Raw genomic sequence first — 25,598 nt, forward strand, 5'->3', positions numbered from 1 at the left:
GTGCAGTTAAAAAATGTCCAACCAGCGAATCACGACTGTATAGAGCTCTGTCGAGCGCCCACAGCAACTCATTTAGAATGAAGTCAGAATTGTAAATATCATCGGTATCTGGCGACAATTTTATGCGGATTCGTTCGACCTTTTCCTTCTCTTTCTGGAAGAATGACGAATAGCTGGAGGTTGCGGATCTTTTGCTGTAGTGTTGTGCCAGTTCTTCAGCTATTTATTCTGGCTTATTCGTGTAGCCACCGGACCGTTTAATGACAGTTGGGTGATGCTGACGTTTCGCTCTCAACGTATTCATTGTGTGCCACATATCCGACGTAGTTGAACTTGGTGATATCTTCGCGACCAAGTCTTCCCATGATTTTTCTTTGGTGTCATGGATAGACTTTCTCGCTGCCGCCTGTGATTCTTGGAAGTTTTTCAGCGCATCCTCTTTTCGAGGGTTTTCTGCTAGTATACGCTTCATTGCTCTAAGTTCTTTTCTCTGTTTTTTGATAGCTGCTTTCACCTCCGGAAATCACGGAACCGCTTTTGAACCGACTCTACCGGTAGTGCGAGGTATCGCGGTGTTTGCTGCTCTAATCAACCAGTCAGCGAAATAGTCGATTGATATTTCGACGACCGGTCGAATAGCGTTGGGGGTCAATCGCTCGGTCGTAAATCCATTTCTGTCTTTTCGTCGGGATAGTCGACAGCCCGGGAATGGAAGCGAGAATGCAAAAGTTATCACTGCTGTGGGTGTCCGGAAGTGTTTGCCAAACAAATTTCGAAGCCACCGATTCGGAGCAGATCGAGAGGTCAATAGCCGAAGTGATACCAGTAGCTGGATCGACCCGAGGTTGCGATCCGTTGTTGAGGATGAGTAATCTTTCCGATAACGTTTTTTCGGCGATGAAGTGGCCTAGTGCGGTAGATTTCGTGGAACCCCAGCAAGTATGGTGCGCGTTAAAGTCGCCTAGTATAAGCACTGGACTTGGAAGCTTTTCGAGAAAGTCACCCAGCTGTTCTTGACACGGTTGAGTTTTGGAAGAGACGCAGATCGACACCACCGTCATTCGTTGTGGCAGTTGGATCCGAACTGGGATTGCTAGTATACTGGCATCAATTTCGATTTGCTCAAATGGAACACCATCCCGGATGGCAAGACCTACGCCGTGTTGCCAGTATCGACAGCTACCGGTTTTCAGCAGAAGGGTGTAGTTGTTGCCGATGAAATTTGCTGGTTGTCCAATTTAGTTTCCTGAAGCGCTATCAGGCTCGGTCCGTACTCACAGATCAGCTCTTTAATGGCGTTTTCGCTCTAATCCGAAATTGAGTCAGGTTCTAACCCCAACCGCTGTCAGTTCATACATTTTGACAGCAGTTGGGGTTACAAACTGACTCAGTTTCGCTTCAAGCAAAAACGACATAAGCTTGCTGATGTTGGTTCGCAGGCCTCGGATGTTCTATCGAAGTGGGAAGCACCTGCTGCCTCGACTGGCGAAAGTCGCTGATTAATATGTTGATGGCGAAGATGATAGCCTGCGAGTTCTCGCTGGCGTGTTGCGTTGGTACCAGAACGTGGCCGTGCTGATTTCAACAGGGATATCGGTGTCTGCTGTTGTTGTGAAGTATCTTCGCCGGCGGAAAGCCAGGATGAGAATTGCGAGGACTGTATATCCGGGAGGTAGGGACAGTCCTCTTCCCCTCGGTCGATCCCTTCATGATAAAGTGGGGAAGCTACTTTCTTCACTTCTTCTCCAAACCGGTTACTGCTGGTCACATCTGTAACGGTAGAAACTGCAACACAATTCGCTCGGAGATGAATTGAAATTGGACTGACCTCTGGGACATCTAGCCCCACAGTGCCAGCCGCTGTCGAAACTACTACACGATTGCTTCCAGAACTACCGACAGCGACTGGCACTGGGGAAAGACTTTGTGTAGTTTGTTTGTTTGCTTCGACGCTACAGTTATGGTGATAGTTGTTCCTTCTCGAAACAAATATCTCTATGGGCCTTCTCCGGACGATAGCAAGTGGTGATGTGGAAGGAGCGTTCTTTCTGGAAAGGCTAGATCGACTTTCCGAAGACATATTTCAAGATTGAATCAACAACTGCTGAAGATCTGATAAATAAATAAACATCATCATAAACAAAACAACATCTTGCTTTTTCCTATAGTTTATTTTCCAGTTTTCCTTGATTTAGACATTTAATAATATCAACTATTAATAAATATAGTCATCCATATTTGTGTAATTTGTAATCTTTTCATTTAGTATAATTTCACAGTTCTGCAAATTTAAGTCCTTCCGTTCAATACATGTTATAAAGATTCATAATTCGGTTTTCTCCGACGGTCCCAAAAGGTAGATATTTCCAAAACATAAACAATCATGCTGCATGAGGATCGTTTTGGTACTAGCGCCTGGATTAGCTTCTATGTACGTACATAAAACAACTTGTACAAATTGCGAATGTTTTGTTTCAGTGAAGGATGTATCTTTTCCACTATATTAACTATGTCCTACGATTACTCAAGAAACTTGAATCTCCCTATCTTTGTTTGACCCCGTTTGTGAGATGTGAAGGCTAATCACTTGGCTCCTACAACATGTACTAATAAGCCCCATTAACAATTAACTACTGGTCTTCTTTCTAAGGAAAGTATTCCGTAAACACTAACCAATATTGTTAGTACAATAAATTATTTGGTATAAGGTTTTCTTTCCTGTCTCTGTGCTCTGGAAGGGAAACAGTTTATACAAATAACAGTAGTTTTAGTAAAGACACATGATTTCCGTATTAACCTGTGGTAGAACCCTGTACCCTACCGTGTAAGGCGGACCTACTAAAAATAATTTGCAGAATAAACGTTTAATTTTTGTTATGATTTCTACCTCTACTCATTTACATCAAACAACACAGAAATAAAGCTAAATCACTAGATCTTTGCTTATGGGCTCAGTACAGGATATTCAGACCTAGGCTTTTACTGACTTGGTCGGTGGTTGATGGTCTTGGAATTCCACGTAACCGGATTCATCACTGAGGTCCGAATCGGAATCGATCGCCTGTAGGTGATTGATCAGTTCTGTATTAACGGCAGCAACCGTCGATTTTAGTCGGCGTGGTGGGATACTTCCATTGCAAGTTGAGGACGGTTTTGTCCTACCGACTGCCTCGGTGTACGAGTCCAAAGGTTCCTCTTCATGGACAATCATGGAGGTGACGGGGAGAAGAAAACTCGTTTTCACACCAGGAGCTGGGAAGGTAATGCTACGTTTAAATACGTTATTATCGAGGCGATGTCTGCTTAGAGGAGTTTTCTCGCCAATCGGCTCGTGGATCACTTGATGCTCGGCGAGTTGCTCGAAGCTTCGAACCCTTTCGAGAACGGAACAAGGTTTTATGAGGATGGTCGCTGCGGACTCGTCGGTGTTGGTAGTCACGGTACTGGAAGTTTCACAGCCACTAGAAATGGAACCTTCATCACTGTCCGAGTTACCGGTGATCTTGTTTGTTACGCAGAGTAACGATGGAGGAGCAGTGTCGTCACCGCCACTGGGGGTTTCCTGGAGCAAACTCATCAAATCAGCTTTCTCGCCGGCGATAAAACTATTTGCCGATTCGGCTGCACTACGAAGCATTTCGAGTACTTCGTTTTGATTGAAGAACACATCGTCTTCCGATTCTTCATGTTCAGGATCCTCCTGGTGGTAAGTGTCAAGGTCGTCCAAACTTAGGGCTAGTCTAGCATCATCTAATCTTCTTCCCGTATCAGCTTCTTCTTTCAGCTGAAGACAGCTCAGGTCATGCATGCTGGAGGCTACCTTTGGGCTTAGTTTCATATCAAAATAAGATATAAGCTCCGACGACAAAGGTTCTTTGGAATTATAATTGTAGTTACGTAGCAGTGTCTCGAAATCTTCCTCTGAAGAGTTCGAATCACGTATCTTACTTCTTGTACCTTGACTATCCGTAGTTGCTTCCCCAGCTTCAGTCACTTGTTCCTCGTCTTCCTCCTGTTTAATTGTATCCAATATCGAATCCATCGACTTGTTCATTGGGCTATCCTGTACTATATTTTCATTATTCAACGGTACTTTGGCTTCGACGGCTTTGGGCGACTTGAACGAATTTCTCAATCGGCTCCTCCGGATCGAGTGTCCCCGACGGCACCTTCGCCTACCCAGAGTCGTAGATGGAAACAGTGCATCCTCTTTACAGCACGCTCTGAACTCTTCACCCACAGCTCCAGGACCTTTGGAAGCTTTGTTCGAAGTACCCCCAAGTGGCACGTCGTCCTCATCTTCTTCACCGATCATTTCCTCGATTGCCATTAATTTCGGAGCCGATTTGGACCGCTCCAGTGGGGGCCGATAGTTGTTGGCACCGACACTCAGCATGATCTTGCGCCGAGGCATACTCGGATTGTCGTACACACTGTTGGCCAAACTGAGCCGTGCATTCTGCCTATTCAGTTTGTCCCGTTTGAACTCCTGCAGGGCTTTGGTTAGGTTTTCCTAAAACAAAACAAAAGAGAAATTAGTATTAGTTAGTTGGAGTCTGAAGATCGATTGAGGAACTATGTACTGTGTCAAAAAAGCTTCCGTTGGATCGATAAGTTGATATTTTATAAGTTATGTATGTATATCTTGATATTCTGGAGTAAAGGGTGTCCCAGATCAAATCGCATCACGGATAAAACGTTGTAGAAAATAAACTATTGGATGTTCTCTCTTGAAGATTTGGGTAGAAAAAGTTTAGAATGTATTGTTTACACTGTATTTTTATCGCTGTCAGTTTTTGGAAAATTGAAAAAATTACGTCATCCGAAAAGCAACGTCGCGAATAGCTTTTGAGCAAGCTCCTGGAAAATCCCCAATTCTCTCATCGGGACATCGGAAAACATCGAACGGAAGGGGAAATGCGGTCAGAATGGATGTTCTAGTAATCAGGATCACAAGCGTGTAGTGAAAGCGTTTAAGCGGTATCCCAATGCTTCGGTCAGGGATGTGGCCAAACAGTTGAATCTGTACAAGTCTTTCATTCAGAGAGTCAAGGACCGGGAGGGACTGCATACGAACAAAGTCCAGAACGATCCAAATCATGACGAACGGCTAAATACGGTGGGAAAGTCACGGGTCCGGAAACTGCACACCCAGATGCTGACGAAGCCTCATTTTCTCATCGTGGATGATGAGACTTACGTTAAGGCGGACTTCCGGTAGCTTCCGCGGGTACTCTTCTTCACCGCCTAGCACAATTTTGATGTTTCGGAGAAAGTAAGAAAACAGAAACTTTCCAAATTTGCCAATAAATTAATGATTTGGTACACGATCTGGTCATGTGGCAAACGGAATGCGCCGTTCGTGACTACCGGGGGACTATAAACGGGCAGATCAACCTCAAGGAGTGTCTACAGTTTCCTCCGTTGAAGTACCATGGGAGCCCTACGATCTTCTGGTCGGATTTAGCTTCGTGCTACTATTCAAATGTGGTCCTGGAATGGTACGAAGCCAACGGGGTCACTTTCGTAGCCAAGGACATGATCCCCCCGGGAACTAAGGCCCTTCGAAAAATATTGGGCAATTAAGAAACAGGTACTACGGAAGCATCCCAAGGAGGTCAAATCTGAGGAAGAAACGAAGAAAAAGTAGGCTTCCGTACAGAAGAAACTCCAGCCAGATGTTGTACAGAACTTAATGAGTGGTGTTAAGTGTAAGGTGAGAGGCTACGGGTATGGTTTTGAAGTTGAATGAAATAAACATGCCATAAGCATCTCTTGGGGATCCTTTAGTATATAGGTTAATATGTCTGTTGAATTCAGTCGGAAAACTGTTCAAGAGAGTAGTCCTGCATAGTCTAACATGCATTTCGGCTTCCGGAAAGGCAGCTTTTCAACCGAACGGCTGTGGCAAGCGGAACTAGGTACAGCGATTCCGCATCGAGGAAACGACTGCTTCGATGACGAATGTAAGCAGTTAATAGAGGAGAAGAAGGCAGCACGGGCGAGGATGCTGCAGAACGGAACGAGACAGAATGTGGAGCGATACAAACAAGCACGGAACAGGCAAACCTCTTTCCTCCGGAGAAAGAAGCGCCAACAGGAGGAACGAGATCGCGAAGCGATGGAACAAGTATACCGCGTAAACGACACACGGAAGTTCTACGAGAAGCTGAACGCGCAAAGGCTACGTTCCGCAAACCGATATGTACAGGGACTTAGACGGCAACCTTCTTACGAACGAATGTGAGGTGATTGAGAGGTGGAAGCAGTACTATGACGAGCACCTCAACGGTGAAGCAGCAGAGGACGAAGGCGGTATGGCAACGGATCTTAAAGCACGCGGAGAAGACGCTAGGCTGCCGGGCTCTGATCTCCAAGAAGTCAAGGAGGAGATCGGTCGGCTGAAAAACAACAAAGCTGCCGGTGTAGATCAACTACCCAGCGAGCTATTGAAATACGGTGGTGAAACACTGGCTAGAGCGCTGCACAGGGTAATCGCAAATATTTGGGAGAATCTCCTCAGATTCTTCCGGAGGAGTGGATGGAGGGTGTCGTTTGCCCAATCTACAAAAAGTGTGATAAGTTGGATTGCTGCAACTACCGCGCGATCACACTACTAAGCGCCTCCTACAAGGTCCTCTCCGAAATTCTCTGCCGCCGATAGTCACCATTTGCAAGGGAGTTTGTGGAGCACTACCAAGCGGGATTCATGGGTTTCCGCGCCACCACGGACCAAATATTCGCGATTCGGCAGGTTCTGCAGAAGTGCCGCGAATACAACGTGCTCACACATCATTTGTTCATCGATTTCAAAACGGCATATGACACAACCGATCGAGATCAGCTATGGCAGATAATGCACGAGTACGGTCTCCCGGATAAGCTAACACGATTAGTCAAAGCGACGATGGATCGGGTGATATGTGTTGTTTGAGTATCAGGGACACTGTCGAGTCCCTTTGAATCTCGAAGAGGGTTACGGCAAGGTGATGGTCTATCATGTCTGCTGTTCAACGTTGCGTTAAAAGGTGTAATAAGGAGGGCGGAGATAGACACGAGTGGCACGATCTTCAGGAAGTCCGTCCAGCTGCTTGGCTTCGCCGACGACATTGACATAATGGCACGGAACTTTGAGGCGATGTCGGAAACGTAAATCAGACTGAAGGCTGAAGCCAGCAGGATTGGACTTGCCATCAACGTTTCGAAGACAAAATACATGAGAGGAAGAGTTTGAGAGACGACAATGTGAACCTCCCATCCCGAGTTCGGATTGACGGTGACGAAATCGAGATGGTCGACGAATTCGTGTATTTGGGCTCACTGGTAACCGCCGACATTGATGCCAGCAGAGAAATTCAGAGACGGATCATGGCGGGAAATCGTACCTACTTTGAACGAAGTTGATTATCTACAAGACGCTGATTAGACCGGTGGTCTTCTACGGCCACGAGACCTAGACTATGCTCGTGGAGGACCAACGCGCCCTTGGAGTTTTCGAACGAAAGGTGTTGCGTACTATCTATGGTGGTGTGCAGATGGAAGACGGAACGTGGCGCAGGCGAATGAATTATGAGTTGCATCAGCTGCTAAAAGATAGAGGACGACCTGCGGACCCTTCGAAGACTGCGAGGATGGCGACAAGCAGCAATGGACCGAGTGGAGTGGAGACGGCTTCTGCATACAGCAAGAGACAACAAGGCTCTAGCCTGAACGGTAAGGTAAGTAAGGCTGTGACAAGCGCATTAACGTCAATTCTTTAATACAGTAGTTCGGCCTGATTTCCAGCAATAAAGACGAAGAGAAAAAGTTATTCAGGTCGTGGAGCATGAGAATGAGTAGCGCCGACCGGACCATACCATTAAAGGGGTCTGCGTCATTGTCAGAACTATATCCATTGCATTGCCACTGACTGGAGGAGGCTCAGGAGTCCTATAGGAAGCGACACCAGCGGAGTCCGACGAAAAATATGGATTGGCATCATGTCAATGTCAGAACATGGCTGATACAGGAAGTACCTGCATATAGTCGAGCACGCGGAGCCCCATCTCTGTCCAGAATGCACATACGTCGAAGAGGCACCGGAGCACGTGGTTTTTGATTGCCTACAGCCCAGATAACATCTTCGATAGAATGTATTGCCGTGAAAATAAGTGGAACGCCATTAACGAAGCCATTGCGCAAATTATTTAGGACCTGCAGTGAAAACTGCGGGATGATTAAGCGTGTGGTTGAATGAAACATTGGACAATCGCCCTGTAGAAAAGGTCAGATTCACCGCCGGGACTAGCGCGAGTAGTCCGCATCGATGTATCTGAACCGGCGAGGCACAAGTGTATCGGACGCCACGCTCTATCCAGAATCATCAGATTGACCTTGATATTCTACAAGGAAGTTCGTGAGCAGGTTAGTTTCGCCGCCGGGAACCAAAATGGAGTAGATCGCGTGAAGCGTCAGCGGAAGAATTCCACGAAGATCCGTCCGAAAATCTTTAAAATCGTGACCGACCATCTTAGATTCCAATGAAACTTTACACGTTTCACCGTCATGCAAGACTAAATATTTTCCACAGGTAATAAGATTATTTTGGTACAAGAGCAACTTTTCAAAAGGGCGTAAACGTTTCTACGTGCATGAATTTCAAATTTTTTTTTGTTCGATTACTGTATTTTATACAGCAAAACTATCTGAGAACGAGTTACAGGGAATGAATACTTCTGTCTGAAAAAAATATACACTGAAAAAAATGTTGGCATTTTTCAAAAAAACAAAAATTTATGATAAAAATTTAAATTGCGAAAAAACCCATTTTTTAAATTTTTTATATTTTGTTACCAAAAACCTAAAAAGAAAAGAAACATTTTGATTATGATTGAATGATGGAGAAAAAATCGGTAAAAAAGTTTTCCTAACAATTACTTCGTACAAGTTTTTAAATTTCATACTAATAGACATACAAAATTATAATTTTATTACAGAATATAATTCTAAGCACCATTTAAAATCAAAATGCATTTAACAAAAATCTTCCAAAATGCGATAGTTTTCGAGATATTTGAAATTTTGCTACTTCAAAAACAATTAATTCGTGTAATTATGCTCTTTTTAAAAGTTATTCGCGTTACCCCATCAAAAATGTCAAAAATTTAATGTTTATCATTTTAAAGACGTAAAAGCAACTTTTTTAGTGTATTTGGATCCTGGAGAAGCTTTCAATAAAAAAGTATTCCTAACAACAACTTTTGACATTTTTTTATAATTCTTACTATTTGCAGTCAAAAATACAATTTTCTTTTTGAATATGATTCTAAACGCCATTTTAAATCGAAATGCTCTTAACAAAAAATTTCTAAAATGTAGTAGTTCTCGAGATATTTTAACTTTTGTTTTAACAACACAATTATTTTGTTTTATTACAACCTTTTCATAAGCTAGTCGCGTTTCTCCATCAACAATAATAGGTTTTTCAAAAGGCCCGTAAACTTTCCTGCAACTTTCTCTTTGACATCAAGGCGATATTGTGAAACATTTTAAAGTTACATGAAAACAACCAACATATGATTCAGCTATATAGTTTAATCAACAGACCCTATGGTTGAAATATATTTTGGTTGCTTTCATGTAACTTTCAAATGGTTTACAATATCGCCTTGATGTCAAAGAGAAAGTTGCACGAAAGTTTACGGGCCTTTTGAAAAACCTATTATTGTTGATGGAGAAACGCGACTAACTTATGAAAAGGTCGTAATAAAACAAAATATGTTTTTTCGTAATTTAAATTTTTATCATAAGTTTTTGTTTTTTTGAAAAATGACACAACATTTTTTCAGTGTATATTTTCAGTATTCATTCCCTGTAACTTGTTCTCAGATAGTTTTGCTGTATAAAATACAGTAATCGAACAAAAAAAATTTGAAATTCATACACGTAGAAACGTTTACGCCCTTTTGAAAAATTACTCTTCTATCAAAATATTTCAATTGCCAGAGAATATCATGGAGATTCATACAGCGAACACATCTGCAAAGTTTCGTTCGAATCGACGATGGTCATATTTTGCGGTCGGCCGGTTTCTCATGGAATCCCTCAGCGGTGAGTCGTCGTGGCGCCAGCGAACTGAAAGCTACGCTCCGTTCGGAATCGCCTTGAAACCTACGAGTTGGTCCGTTCAATAGTATAAAGGTCCACCGCCGAGGATTAGTAATTTGAGTAGATCGCGACAATACTGGGAAATGAATGGTTCACGCAATGCGAACGGTATCGGAGAAATTCCGCCGCCAAGGAACTCTCAGATGCAGAAGACTAGAGGACTATCCGAGTAGATGGCGACAAAGCTGGGAGCTAAATGCCTCGTGCACCGCGGGGGCTATCCGAATAGATGTAAGGAGATAAATGGATCTAAGCGATGCTCCAACCTCCCACGAAGTAATGCTTTGATACAGTCGCGTAGGAAACAGTAGGAAGAAAAGTAAGAAGTATTTTAGTAGTTAAGCACGAAAGTGAATTCCACACAGAGCCAGTGCCCTACAGGCCAGGATAAAACCATACCATAAAACAGATATATGTTGAAATCTCGACAAATTGAAATGAAACTTCGAGTTTCAAAACGATAACATAGCCATAGCGTTTTAATAATCTGTTCGACTAACAAACGGAAGTTTTTAGTTCTCTGGTGTGGCAACCTGGTCCACAAATAGATGGGGAGACACATGTATTTTGAAGATGCGCGTGGAATAAAATCAAAAGATTATTTTCGTTTCAATTATAAAATTTTAAACCTTAGGGTCATTCGCCTCTTTGTTCGCTTTATAAAACTTCCTATTAGAAAAATCCATATAAGAAAAAACTCCAACCCTATGTATGGAATCGGAAATCGGACCAAGGTGAGCTGCGTACAAGGCAATCGATTTAGCACGATATCAGTAACTGGCACCAACTTGCTGACAGTTAGACGATGTATTAAATCCAGTCATAGCATTTATCACTCAAAGGATTTTTCCACGACGAAAATAAAAACTCACATTTTCACACGAGAAGTTATTTGAGACGGAGAATTTTGCGACTCATCTCTCCCTATGGCTGTAGTCCGCTAGGAGCTAACAGTCTATATTGCCATGTTGTGTGGATGGTCGAAAACACCGTCCTCAATCAAAATGGTTTATTCAAAAGAGGAACCATGCAGAAACCATATGTAAAACCAAACTAAAGCAAATCAATGACTGACAGGCTATTGTTCTTTCAGAGTTCGTTTGGTCGAGTTAGGAAAGGCACAAGATAGTGCCTTCAGGAAATACCATCAAGCGAAAGAAACATCCAGACACATGCTATGCGACAGCCAGCTCTCGCTAAAATCGAAAGGGAATCTTTGGTAAAGGAGTTTCAGAACCTGAAGAGACCAGAGAGACTTCTTCCAATAAAAATCCATGTAGAGAACAGTCGTTGTTATAAATCAAATCACGATATCTGACAACACTTTCAGGCAGTCCTATAGTATCCCTAGTTCCCAAGCCAAACACCTCTTGATATCCATTTTATTCGATCATGAACTGATTCGAGATTGGTTCAACAGCAAGGACAGAGCTGACGGATTGTGTCCCACGGTAAAACGTGAAAAGTTTCGGCTGAATCGAAGATGCTCAGTTACGATTTTTAGCAAGATTGAATCAATCTTATTGGCATTGCTCACTAGCAACGAAGCGAGCACATTATCAATTTATTGAACACTGTCTCGAAAACTACAAATTGTGTCGGTCTCATTAGAAATTCAGATATGCCAAGTAATCGAGAACTTTGCATCTAGTTCATCTAATGGTCATTCAATCTGCGAATTCAAAGTTTCATCAAGGACGTCAACTCGACACATGCAAATTTTTACTGTCAACGGTCGATTTGCAGAAAATAGAACGAATAATTTACAAAAAAGGAATTACCTTCAGCACGGTGCTAATCTCCTGCGCGACCGACTCTTTGGAACAGATGACCGCATGACAGCGGAACTCGTGCTTCAGCTTTCGACCCTCGTGCCGATAGATCCAGCAGAAGACTCGTGGGTAGTTCTTTGGCGCACAGCAGTAAGTTATCCGGTGGGACCAGTACTCGGTGAGACCGTGCTGCCTGGTGGTAGCTTTCAGCCCCGAAGGACACAGACACAGCTTCATCATTACGTCCGGTTTACTGTTTTGGGTGTAGTTTCGCCACAGCGTGGCCAACGGTTTCTCCACGCAGCCTTCGCCTGGAAGTAAAGGAAGGAAAAATTACGCATTAAGTTAATGAAATGAATTTTATCGACGATTCGAATCTCAAAAAATATATGAAAATTTCTTTGTTAGATTATCTCCAGGCTGAACAAAATATGGTTTTCATCGGGCCCTTCGAATTCCGCCTAGTCCAATTCAAACAGTATGATAGATGTAGATGGATGGAAAGCATGGCAATCGATCAAATGGTCCCAATCTCATCCTGTCCCGCAGGTTGGCATTCGTTTTATTTCACATTAATTTTTTATCGAGCGGCAGATGGTGGCAATCGAGGACAAACAGCGTAACCGTAACCATTAGCTAATAGGCCACAGATGCAGATCGTGTTTTGACTTCTATCTGTTCGCCTTTCAAACCACTTCAATGATTGCGATTATAATTTAGGCGCGACGCAAATGTAAATCAAGCCCAATCGATCAGATTTGCTATTTTCTTCCATCTCCCCCGCGTACGGCATCCATTAAAACCGTGCGCAAATTTTATGGATCACAGCCAGTCGTCATCGTCGATTGTGGCAGAAATTAATTCAACTACCGGCAACGCACCTTCCGCAAGCCAGCAGTGCGGCCACGGGTGACGCAGTTTCCGCGCGGGAGTGAAAGGCTTTTTCCACTCTGTTTGATCGGTGTGCCAGGCCGGGCTAATGGATGAATCGGTTGGAATAATTCAGTAGTGATTGTAATTGATATGCGCTGATGGCGATTAGCTTTTCGTTGAATGGGATCGTTTTCTAAATTGGGTAGCTTCCATTAGATCTGCCGGTGCGGTGCGGTAACAGCCGTGTAGCATCGTCATGCAATGACTGTGAATTATTGGAATGTGCGAAGAAAGCAACTCCAGTGCTAGAAAGAACTGCACGCTTCGGCAATAAAAACATGAAACCTGCATCAGCAGTTGCTTCGTAGCCTAAACTTGCTGGTAAGGAACCAACGAATGCTTTAAAAATATTTCATATAATTACAGCCATGGGCAACCGTGCTATTTATTTAAAAAACTAACAATAGAATCGACGCTTTTTCATGTGCATGTTATATGTCAGAATCGTTTTGCTACTTTCCAACTGAATAATCCAATCCTGTCCTATTTATGTTATTTTTTTCAATCTCTTCAGAGTGCTCTTTTGGTTTGAAAAATTCCAAATATTTCTACGGAAGCCAGTTTAGCATCAGGGCATTTTTAAAAATTCAACGCAATGACACCATTTGAAATTCATCGTAGTACAAGGTAAAAGAAGGGGCTTAAAAAATTATTGCATAAAAGTATTAATTCTGATGACATCAGGTAGTCACTAAAACTGATAAGAGCTTGAAAAGTTCTCAGTAGAAGAAATTCCAAACCTAAAACAATAGAAACTAAAAATCCAAAAAATATATTCCCAGTTATAAAAAGGCTATTATAACGCCGAATCAATAATTGTGAATTTGATTTTTATTTATTTACGAATTACAATTTACTGTAACTAATCAATGGATATTCAATAGTTCAAAGTACTTAACTGCCCATGAACACATATTTGTCAAATTTTTGATCTAGCAAGCAATGTGGGGAAACGGTCCAAATCTCATTTTTTTGATCTTACGACTTGCGCCTAATACCAGTTCTGTGGGATTACGCGAATTTGGCTCTAACTCAAACTTATGATATTTTTAATAAAATTGAAACGATATTCAAGATTTCTGTGTAATTTAACATAATGTGTTCAGCAATATTGTAAGACAAGTGAGAGCAACTGCATATGTATTTATTTGAATATTCATGTCCTTCCCAGATTCTAAACTTCTCATGAAATTGATATACATGGTATTTAGTTCATGGTTAAGAACCTCTCGAGGGGTAATAGCGGATCATATTTGGGGAAAACATTTCAAGCGTTACAGAGTTATTGATCTTTTTCTGTAATAACTGGTTCGTCTTTGAATACGTCTAATCCAAAGTGTACTTTGCATTTTAAATCTTTTGATTCCATTAGATAGGTGAAAAATTCCCTATATAATGGTGTCTTCACTTGATTCAGTTAATGAGGTTAAGTACCTTTTAGAACTAAATTATTCAAAAGTTAACATTTTTATCGTTTTTTCATTCATTTCTCGAAAATCTTAATAATAGTTTATATCACCATATAAATGATTCAGATTGTTAGGCTGAGTTCAATAATTTATTCTTTGATATGATATAGTTATCTCTTCCGGTTTCCATGTTTTTGGGTTATTGAACTTGAATATTTTCATCTTATTTTCTCCACTACTAACTCTAACTAAAAAAGTAAGCGACTTATAGTATTTTTTGTGTTTTTATTGGAAAACCAAGAAAATTTTACAGAGAAAAATGTATCTATACCTTTCAGTTAAGTGAATTTAGTATTCTTTTAGAAGTAAATTAGTTAAGAGTTAGTGTTATTATTAGCATTTTCGTTTATTGTCTTGAAAAAGTCAATAATAAACATCAGATTTATTTTGTTTCGAGAGTTTTTCTACTGGAGCTGTAGAGCTAAATTCTCGAAAGAGCTCCCCGTCAGCATCACTCAGCGTACCCAAGTAACAATTAAAGTTTTATAGCACTCTACTAGTGCAATCTAAGTTTTATGGGTGGCTATAAAACCACCGTAAAACTTCGATTCCCTAGCAGCATAAAGCCTTATATGATAGTTTCAAAGCCATTCATAAAACTTGGATTGCACTTGTAGCATGCTATAAATTGTTACCTGGGTTGTTACTAGGGTAGGGTCTTCGCGATCACATGTATTATCGCGAAGGGCTCGAGCGTTTGTTCGTTAACGTGTTCGATAGCGTGTGTGTTTGTATGTTGCGTGTTCTAACGTGTATCTAACTTCGCGTGTAATTTTTTTTATGACCGTGTGTCCTTTCGCATATTCGCGTGTTTTTGGGTGATCGCGAATCTGAAACCGTAAAATGGGGGAACATTGATCACTTTTTCAACAGTTCTTCGAATATCTATCTTCAATTCAAGTAAATGTAACTGTTTGAATTTTTAAAACAAGTACTGGTAGCCATAGATTGAAAATGTTCAAATTGTTGGGTATTTTATTTCGTTTTACTATAAAAATAAAATTGTACCGAAATGAGAGATAATGCTCGAAATGTTGTGTAAATTGCATATCCGTAGGCAATTTCATGGCCCGACATTGTGTCGTCTCGTAAGAAAACAAAATTGCTTAGAAAGATACAGTCTACTTTTGTGGATTTTTTTTTTGGAAAAATTGTAGAAATTAAATAGTTAACAACAAAAATCTTGAATTTTTAAAATGAATAATTGGACAAAAACATTTACGGTTTCTGAAAAAGGGATCAGTTCAGTTGAAGTTGATTGATTTCATTAATTTACAAGAAATTGTTTGAACAGATTGAAACGATGCATAAGAGTTGTATAATTTTCAATTTGAATTTGTGTTCATAAAAGGTACGTTAAATGACGAAATAATCGTTGCTGATAGATGGTGAACATGTTTAGAATATGCTTTGTATTTTGTTTCGATGGTTTTGTTAGAGGGAAACATCTCATCTTACGTTACTGAAAAAGTCTCATTTGATCAAACTTAACCCGGTGATCAAAGATACCCCGTTTTATGGTACCTAATTTTCGGTGTACGGTGCAGTAGCTAGAAGAAAGTGAGTTCTTCCATATCACTTCAGTTCCCGGTTATGTCGTGTTGTCTAGTGGGTATGAACGTTATTTTTGATTGGTTCAACTGAATGTATGGACCTAAGTTGCTAGGAGGTAGGGTAAAGATTTCCGGGCGTGACCGATTCATGATCGCGCGAACGCTGGCGTTTGTGGGTTCGCGTTTGGAACCGCTTTTGTAAATTCCCAATTTGGCGTGTGTTTTTAGATGGTTGCGCGGACCGTGAATCCGATACTTCCCGGTCATACTGCCATGGAACGTGATGTTTAGTGGATATGGGCATCATTTTTTTGTTTGGCCCACCTGAAAATATTTATGCTATGCTACTAGGACGAATCGCACTAACACGGAGGTTTGTAGGATTACTTCTGAGATCGAGTTTGTGAATTTATAAGTGCTAAAATGTTCAATTATTCACTGGGGTGTTATCTTGTTGGCGAGATTGCGGGCTTAGGTGTGCGTGGATGATCGCAAAGGACGTTTGTACGTTAACGTTTTTGTCATATGTGCTAGCGTGTATGTGACTTCGCGTGTATTAATTATCTTTCATAACCGTGTGTCCATTTGCATATTCATGTGAGAATATGCAATTTATTGCGTCAGTGAGAGAATTTAATTTAATATTTTATTACTATAATTAAATGAAAATAGCATGCCGAATAGAGAAAAAAGGAAAGGAATGAAAATTAGCGTATAAATTGATCGATATTATTTTGGTACACATGAGTTGTGGAAAAGCAAACTACTAGAAGTACAACAAAACAGTTTTATTTTTTGTGTTTCGAACTCATCTCGTCAGTAACTAGCACCAACTGGGTGTCTAGTTAGACGACGTATCTAAATTAGTACCTAAAGATATCCGGTCCCTAGTAACAATTGAGGTTTTATTATAGTTTTATACAGAGGTGACTCGTGGTTCCACCGTCAACCTGTTCAATACCACACATACCCTTAAAATCGTCGATTCTAACATCGAACGAATAGGACCAACAAAAGATGTTCGTCGGACGGGTTTTTCTGATCGCAGGAGTCGAGCATAACAAATTTGTTGTCAAAACCCATCGGTGAATTGTCAAACAAACATTTTGTGGAAAACCTAATCCAAAAAAGTCCTGTAGAAAAAGGCAAAAATATATGACATATTCGTGTAGGCGCCAACCGCATCCTTCGTATTGAAAAAGTGTTCTCAATTTAAATTTAAACAACGCAATTATGTCTAAAGGCATTATTGAATACTTATAAATCATGTTATGATTCGAATTATCCTACAATGTAGAATCTTATTTTTTACACCGAGAATTATTCCTCCTACCTATAAAATAGGTTGAAACATTTATTAACCGGTTTAAAATCATCTATTAATTCTACCAATTAGGATAGAAATTTAAATGTCCCAGGGGCAGAAACATCTGGTTAGACTACCCAAGAAAACAAGCGTTCGACCGACAGCTGTGCACGTACGGTACAGCTACGAAACGTATTTGAAAATTATAAAGCGCTTTCGTTTTGCACACAGAGTTCTAACGAGCATATGGACATCGCTGCAATGCACGCTGGTTCAATATTTGATTTGAACCGGTGCCAAAGAGAATAGAAAAAGCCGTCGCCCATGGCTCTCACACTGCTGTTCCAGCCATCACCCATACTGCTACTCCATTCAAAGCGTGCGGTGATAGTATGAGATACGGGCATGTTTGAGGTTGAACCGGTGAAACCAGGAAAGCAGAAAATTGTAATGGAGACGCTAGATTGGTTTATCGTTCCAATCTGACTGTGCATCTTCAGTGTTTGAAGATTTTTCCTTCATTGAAAATATTTTTCGTAGATGGTACTGCGGTTAAACTCTAAATAAGTTTCGGTTCGGCTGATTTGGCTGACCTGTTCAATGAAAAGGTTGAACGTACCGACGCGTCGCCTCTGGTTTTATAGCCACTCATAAAACTTAGATTGCACTTGTAGCATGCTATAAAACTTCAATTGTTATTTGGGATTGTTCTCGATTAATCTAACTAATTAGTTATTATGGAAACTAATTTTTAATCGATTCCTACGTTTGACGATTATCTAATCATCGATTAGTTAGCGTCGATTACTTTTTTTTTTGAATGCGTGCGAAATATCCATGTTGAATTGCTAATGTAACTTTTAAATTCACTTCAAGAGGGTTTTGAAACACTATATAAATCTTACATTCACAATCATAATTTAGTTCAATTGCGGGATTATGAATTGAACGTTGGCATTTGCGTCAGATTCGCCATATAAATACTTTTAGGATGTCTTGAGTTCAAGCGAGGAAAGCCTTAAAATAGTACCGATAGCAAAAGGTCTGAAGAGAATGAGAGGTTCAGGTACACTATCTGCATCTCTCCAACAGACACTAGACCCAGGAGAAGTTCTATGAATTCTGATAAAGGGTTCCTATATTCCGAAGACATCACAGAAATTTGTCCACTTGTAGTTATTTATGAAATTAGACTTGGTAGAATATTGTGAGGCCCCGGCCAACAGCAGCCATACGCCGAAATGCTACTACATATCGAAGTGAACGATTATCATTATCACAATCGCTCAGCAGTAACGTAATGCTATTACTTAGCAATAAGTTTATAATACTTGTGTAAACAATTAAACGAATATGCGTTTAATCAGTAACGCTGCCATATGATCATTATAGAGGAATGCGCAACAATGCATAAAATAATGCCAACTTCTTTGTTCCTGGTACCCACAGTTTTTGCTGTAACTGAGAGAGAGAGTATAACAGTATTCTCTTCTCTCTTGAACAGTGGTCCCTTGTTGCTTGGTTGGTTATTTGGTAGATGTGGTTCACGAACATACAAGCTGTTGAATCATTCAGATTCATTGTGTAATACTGAATCTGAATATGAAATTCATCTGGCCTTATTACCGGTTTTCAGCGTATTTCGTTACGTCAGTTAAGAACATATGGCTTGTGGAACGGACATTTAGCAACAGCTACCACTAATTTGATTCTGTTGAGGTTTAAGGGAAAAATTTTGAATTTACCTTCACGATTAATAAATTTAGGGAAATCGTGCGATGAACCAGAGATATTCAAACATCGATATGCATTTTATCAGTTTTTTGGATGTTGGTCCCTCAGACGACTAAATAAACGGTCAGCCCAAAACATATAGATTCAGTTTTTTTCTTCTAACATTGTATCTCTAGCTTACGAATATTTGGAATTTTATAATCGTGAACCAAAATGAAGTGGTTATAAGTTATTCGCATTTAGCAAGGACAATATATGTTTCAAACTATGATGTACTACATTCTTTTCCTAAATGCTGTGCAGACTGGTTAAAAGTTAACAAATATAATATTAATCCCAAATTTAATGAGCAAGATTTGACTTCTGATTTAATTGAATAATACCTACTAACCTGTTTAGAATGTAGGGCATATTCTGGAATATTTAATAATCAGAAAATTACTTCAAACATCGTCTAAAGTCGAGCAGCAATAGTGAAATTGGACAGGCCTTTCAGCCTTTAGGAAGAAATTGGAATCCCGATTTAGTGCTTTAACCCTAGAACGGTTTTGTGGGGAACATTTGTACCCCAGAGCTATTTGCAATCCTTGTTATTCCATTACGGTTTATTTTAACAGCAAGCAAACTTTATCATACATCAAATTGATTATTAAACTTGAATTAAATCAGGTGCAACCTACTTGCTTCATTTAACCAACCTAACAGTGCCCGCTTAAAGTTTGTCTGGGGTACAAATGTACCCCACAAAACCGTTTACGTTAGTGTTTTGTCATGTGTATATAATTCGGAAAAATTATTATATCTTTTATTTATAAGCAAAATATCGATATATATATATATATATATATATATATATATATATATATATATATATATATATATATATATATATATATATATATATATATATATATATATATATATATATATATATATATATATATATATATATATATATATATATATATATATATATATATATACATTAAGCCAGAAAGTTGCGTGAAATTGTATAGGTCACATTGCTGAACAAAAAAATCTGTTATTTGATATAATAAAGCTACTATATCAAAGTTACTAGAAAAGGCGCTTGGATCGTAATCTTTTAGAGGATAATAGAGGCAAAACACATTCGTGAATATGATTTGTATATAATATGTGCTACGCACCACTCAATTCCTCATCTTCTGTAGCCCAGGTTCTGGAACCTACAATGCACTGGCCTGTCCCTTCGACGCCTTTCTGTTTTAACTTTGTTATTGTATACTGCTGTATTTGTACTGTTTGTTTTTTTTTCAGTTCATTTATTTATTAGGCACAAATGCGTTAGCTTGGCGGTGCCAAATTCTTTTTTTTAACATTTTGGATATCTTAAAACTAGGAGGTTACAATGTTGAAGTATGTTTTTCATATAAAGAGGAAAAATTTTACAGCTATCGTATAACTAGAAATACAATTCAATATACAAGAGTGGGAACAATAGTGTTTTATAGGCAAATTTTCAACAATCTTAAAACTAGGAATTCAGTTTGATACTCAAGAGGGAGAACATAAGTTTTTTTTACAGCTATCTTAGAACTAAGAATACAATTTGATATACAAGAAGAGGAACATTGTACTGTTTGTATTAGCGTTTGGTGTTCAAACAAGCATCGGAATAAGTACACTTTTTGGTTCGTTTTTGAATTATTTCCTGTTTGTGCAAAAGGCAATTTAAAAATCTTTACAACGCCGTATAGATGGTCAAAATCGGTTAGAAACTTTCGAAATTATAGCAATATTAAGGAAACAAAGGGGATTTTGACGTACTTTAAAGACTTGTTCTATAAAAACTGAAATATTGCATAATATAATTTACAAAATACGAATATTTTAAATAAAATTATCCAATTTAATTATAAGTTCAATTAAAACTAGGCATATAAAAGCGGTTTTAGTTCTGTACCTGTACCTCACCAAACCGTTTACGTATAGAAAAAGTCACCAAACTGTTGTAGGGTTAATGATCTGGACAAATTAGTTCACTGCAATTATTCCGAGTTGTGTGAATAAAGTTTTATTCGAAATATCCTCCAAATGAGTCTTGAAAGTTAGCTTCAATGCTTTGATTCTAAGTCAACCGAGATTTTTTTTACAACCAGACCAAAAATGCTTTCTGGTTGCTTCAAATTTTGTTAAATGGAAAAAAATCACACAAAATTCTTTTTTCCTATTCCATCAACATTACTATTCTATCATTCAAAATCTGTAGACTGGTTAAGAAAACCTTGACACAATCCGATATTTTAATTTAAACATGATTTACGAATATATTCCTTGTTTTGACGTGAGTCTTTGTTTTTTTTCCTTTTTCAAGGATTTTTATGAACGTGTCCACTGGAAAACAGACAGAGAACGGTGAGAATGAAGAAACGGTGAAAATTCACCTTTTTATTGGAAACATTGAGAAAAGATATGTCCTTAAGCAGGAATCGAACCTTCGATCTCCCGGTCTCTAGTTGGGTGCGTTAACCACTCCGTCATCGAGGAACTGTGATGATGTCATCACATATTCTTAACACTATCGTGATCACCGCCACAGTCCACTATGGGAAGGTTCCATACAAACAGGTGGCCAAAAATATTTTGTCTCATATTCTTTCGCGAAAAGCTTGTTTGAGTTGTTAATAATGAACGAAACTCATAATGGACTTATCCAGGTTTAAAAACCTTAAGGGGGAGGAGGAGGGCTAGAGGTGGGGGGTTTGGTGTAAAGTATTCAAGGTAATTTTTTTTTTTCAAAAAAATAAAAAAGAGGCACAGAGAGTTTTAGTCAATTCAATCACTTTCCATATAATCATGCAGTATTTGAACAATATTTTCTTAAATTTTCATTGGTCAAGTGACAGTGAATTTCCGAAGGCACCTCGAAAAAATGCGGTGTGCATCATAATTCAAAATCTACTGGGCCAACCGCTTCGAAATTTTTCACAGTTCTTCTTCACATCATTCTCCAGGTAACTACAAGACATTTCGAAAAAATTATTATTTTTACAAAAAAATGTTAGTAGTTTTTTTTAGCGAAAATGGGACTTTGGCTTCAAAGTGTTACAAAAAACTCAAAAATCGAAAAAAAGTAAGGAAAAACTCAGATAAGATGTGCTTTCTAACCCTCAAATCAATAGTCACGGAGAGAGAATGCATGTCGCGAAAGAGACATAAATATTTCAATTTATTTATTTAAATAGAAGTAAATAGAAAGTAGTTTGAAGTACATAGGCTATTTAGTGATTATTTCAATGTTGAAATGACCAATCTTTCGGTTGATTGCTATGCCAATATATCTTCTTCATAATTATAGTTTGCAATCAATTTTTGTTTCATTTGGAACTCTTGTTCCGGAGATATAGTATAATAAATCCTATATAAACCAATATCACGAAAACGAAATAGTTAAAACTATCAGAATAGGTATTGAAATACATTTTTTATATTACGAGTAGCCATAAAAAAATTTCTTGGTTACAAAACCTGCTTTTGACGATTCCGGGGCTCATTAATAAAAGAATGAACATTTTTGAAATTACAAATCATTCCATTTAAAAATTTCAAATATTTGGTACATTGATCGTGTTAATGGTAAGTTGGAAATTCCAGTACAACTCAGTTCCATTTATTGCTACCCAGTAATGTTGTACATATAGCAAAAATATAGTCAGATCAATTATCTTTTCAATAAAAAATGTAGTCCACGCTTCGTTGTGGAATATGAAGCACTCAACCGAAACATGTACTGAAGTATCCTTTTCTAATCGACTAGTTGAGACTGCCTTTAAAACTTCAAGTGATGCATTCTCAGTTTAAGGCAAATTCGGGCAACTAAAATCTTCGCTATAAGTTAGAAGATGCATTATCCTTGCATTTCCCATCGAGAATTCCGAGGGACATTGGGGGACTTTTTTTCTCGGATCCAATTTGTGGATATTATAGGACTTAAAATGGTTATTTTTCATATAACTCCATACCAACACAATATATATGCATTTCCAATAATATAATTATAAAACTGGCATTCTTAGCTTTAAAATGGCATATTTGGACATATGTGTCACTCAAACTTCGGCAAAGATACGAACAGTTGAGAAAACGCACGTGATATTTCTATTTTTCAAAATTTTTATCTTTAGACATCCATATACACAGTTAAGTTAAATATATTTCCGAGATACTCTGGGAATTTCTTAACTAGAGTATATATAAACATTCAGTATAGAATTGTTTTGAATTGGAGTTGATGCAATTTTCGATTTTTGGCCACATGCCTCCCCATAGTGCAGTCTTCAATACCTCCTAATTGACCTATTGACCCCCAATGTCTCCTATAAGCAGATCGTCACCTCTCCCTCTCATCGATCGGGCCAAATCTCTCTCGTTTCCAGCTTGAGGACATATCTTTTCTTAGTGTTTCCAATAAAAAGGGGAATTTTCACCGTTTCTTCATTCTCACCGTGCCGGTCATTCTTTCTCTGTTTTACAGTGGACACGTTCAAGAAAATGATTTACGAAGTGAAATTAAAATTAAATCTAAAACATTTTTGAACCTCGTATATGTCAGGAGCAGAACACGTAAATTATACGATTTTTTCTAGTTTTGTGCAATACTAAAAAGCCTCCCTGAGTTGAACTTGCAGAACGACTAGCTTATGCATATTTTAAAATATATTTTATTCCACAAGACAAATAGTTTTTGGTTTAATAATTGAATAAATAAGAAGCATGTACCTCTAATGTCATAAACCATCACAAAACATTAATCTCCTTCAAATGTTAAGGATATCGAACACATACGATTAAAACCATTCACCCTAAATTTTAAATATGTATAACCAAACAGATTTACACTATTCGACAGATTCAATAGGTTGCAGACAGAACTAAAAAATAGAGCATATAAAAAGCGCACAGAACATGTACCAACTCGAATAAAACACATTCTCGTTATGTGCGCTGTTCTCCGGGACAGCTGGGCGGCACCATAGTTCGCACCTCGATTCGCACCCAGCAAGCAAGGAGAATCTGGGTGCCTATGTATAGCTTGCTATGGAGAACGAATGGTGCACAGCGCTTGAAATCTCTTCGAATGGGAGAGAGAGAATGAGCAACGGGTACTATTACGCTATGCTCATATACCTACACTATAGAACAGTAATGGTTCACTAGCCTCGGTGGTGGGGAACCAAAGCCATCAACTCCGCAGCTCAGTGGCGAATGGTTCAATGGGTGGCCATATTCGTGAATCGAAGAACGAATGAAGAGTGTTCGTTCTTTTTCAGCTCATTCGTTTTCCAAGCTCTGATTACTATTTATTTTCATATTACTAGTATATTTTTGAATGCGCGCTGCATTGTAATCCAAACCCAACCCAACCCGGACTCGCCAATTTGAAAGCAGAAAACCCAGAACCCGGGAATTGTGAAATTGAAAAACCCAAAATAAAAATAAAAAAATCGCTTCCAAGTATTTTATAATTTGATGTACCCAAAACCGAGAATTTCAATCGATTCAATTGAATTCAATTGATAACACCGTTACTATAAATTCGTGGTCGATTTCTTGATTCTTTCAGATTTTCAATAATTTAGTTCCATTGTATTCTTGTATTCTGATACATAATTAGTAATAAACATCATTTTTTGGGTTCTCGTCGATGCTTACGATCAGATAGAGGATGTTGAAGTGATACTTGCTCGACGAAAGTACACCGAAACCATGACACTTAAATATGTAAATACTACGGAATTGGATCAAAGCGAAGGTACCAAACTATATTTAGATTGCGGTCATTAAACTCTACGCAACCGGGTACGGAGAGCAATCCCACTGTATATCATATAATATCTATGAGAAGATAAACAAACAATTAAAACTATATGAGTATGATAACAAACATTACAGTGAAGATAATTTATGGGATGATAAAGCATATTTCTCATTGGATGATCGTGAATAGGAAGCGAATGAATAAACTTTTCGGAGCACAATCGTTCTATATATAGCAACTATAAATAGCATAACAAACGCAAAAATGGAAACAGCGCTGTACTGGAGAGTTATTTGCTCAATTCCTTATTTACCCGGTCGTTATCACGTACTCATGAAAAACATTACGACTTTAACATGTAGTTCACTGCTCATCATTCTAAAATCTGCGATAAAAGTAGATTTGCGTAATTGTGATGAAGCTAGAAGCCATTACAGTTGAGCTGTTTAGGCCTTTACCATAGAAAGCGAAAAAAAATGCATTTTTTAAACATATATTCCTCCTACCGCATTTCACTACAACCGAGTTCGCCGTGGTTCAACTTCCGATGCTTTTGCGTGGTGAATCAAAAACAATCGTAATTACCCTCAGCTGCAGAATATCGTTTTTTTAAAAAGCACTGTTTGTTTATCCACGCCACAGATACACACACACGCAAAGGTAGCAAAGAAGCAGACAGCACCTGTACAAAGCGAGGTGTGGTAACGACGCAAGACACTTAAAACAACAGTACGTACGCTGTATCTGCTTCACTGCCGCAGCACGGCTCGGAACCTCCCGGCCGGCTGAACCGTAGTGATTGGGAAGAGGAAACCTCACGCCAAACCCAAACAATGGAGATAGATCGAAGGTGCCTTGCGCGCCTTACCTTGAGTGTCTGGACTA

At 39.1% G+C, this 25,598-nt stretch overlaps 1 protein-coding gene across 2 annotated transcripts in view; it reads right to left on the bottom strand.

Moving 5' to 3' along the window:
- Positions 1–2,152: 2,152 nt before the first annotated feature.
- The window catches only part of LOC131684382 (uncharacterized), a 304,419-nt gene continuing 280,973 nt past the window's right edge, over positions 2,153–25,598 (bottom strand). For both annotated transcript variants that reach the window (XM_058967226.1, XM_058967227.1), the window contains 2 exons: positions 11,928–12,229; positions 2,153–4,513 (listed from right to left, as the gene is read on the bottom strand). In XM_058967226.1, the coding sequence (XP_058823209.1) occupies positions 2,972–4,513; positions 11,928–12,229 (1,844 nt within the window). In that variant the 3' untranslated portion in view covers positions 2,153–2,971. The remainder of the gene's footprint in view (positions 4,514–11,927; positions 12,230–25,598) is intronic.

The sequence above is a fragment of the Topomyia yanbarensis genome, chromosome 2, assembly GCF_030247195.1.
Source record: "Topomyia yanbarensis strain Yona2022 chromosome 2, ASM3024719v1, whole genome shotgun sequence".
Classification (NCBI taxonomy): Eukaryota; Metazoa; Arthropoda; class Insecta; order Diptera; family Culicidae; genus Topomyia; species Topomyia yanbarensis.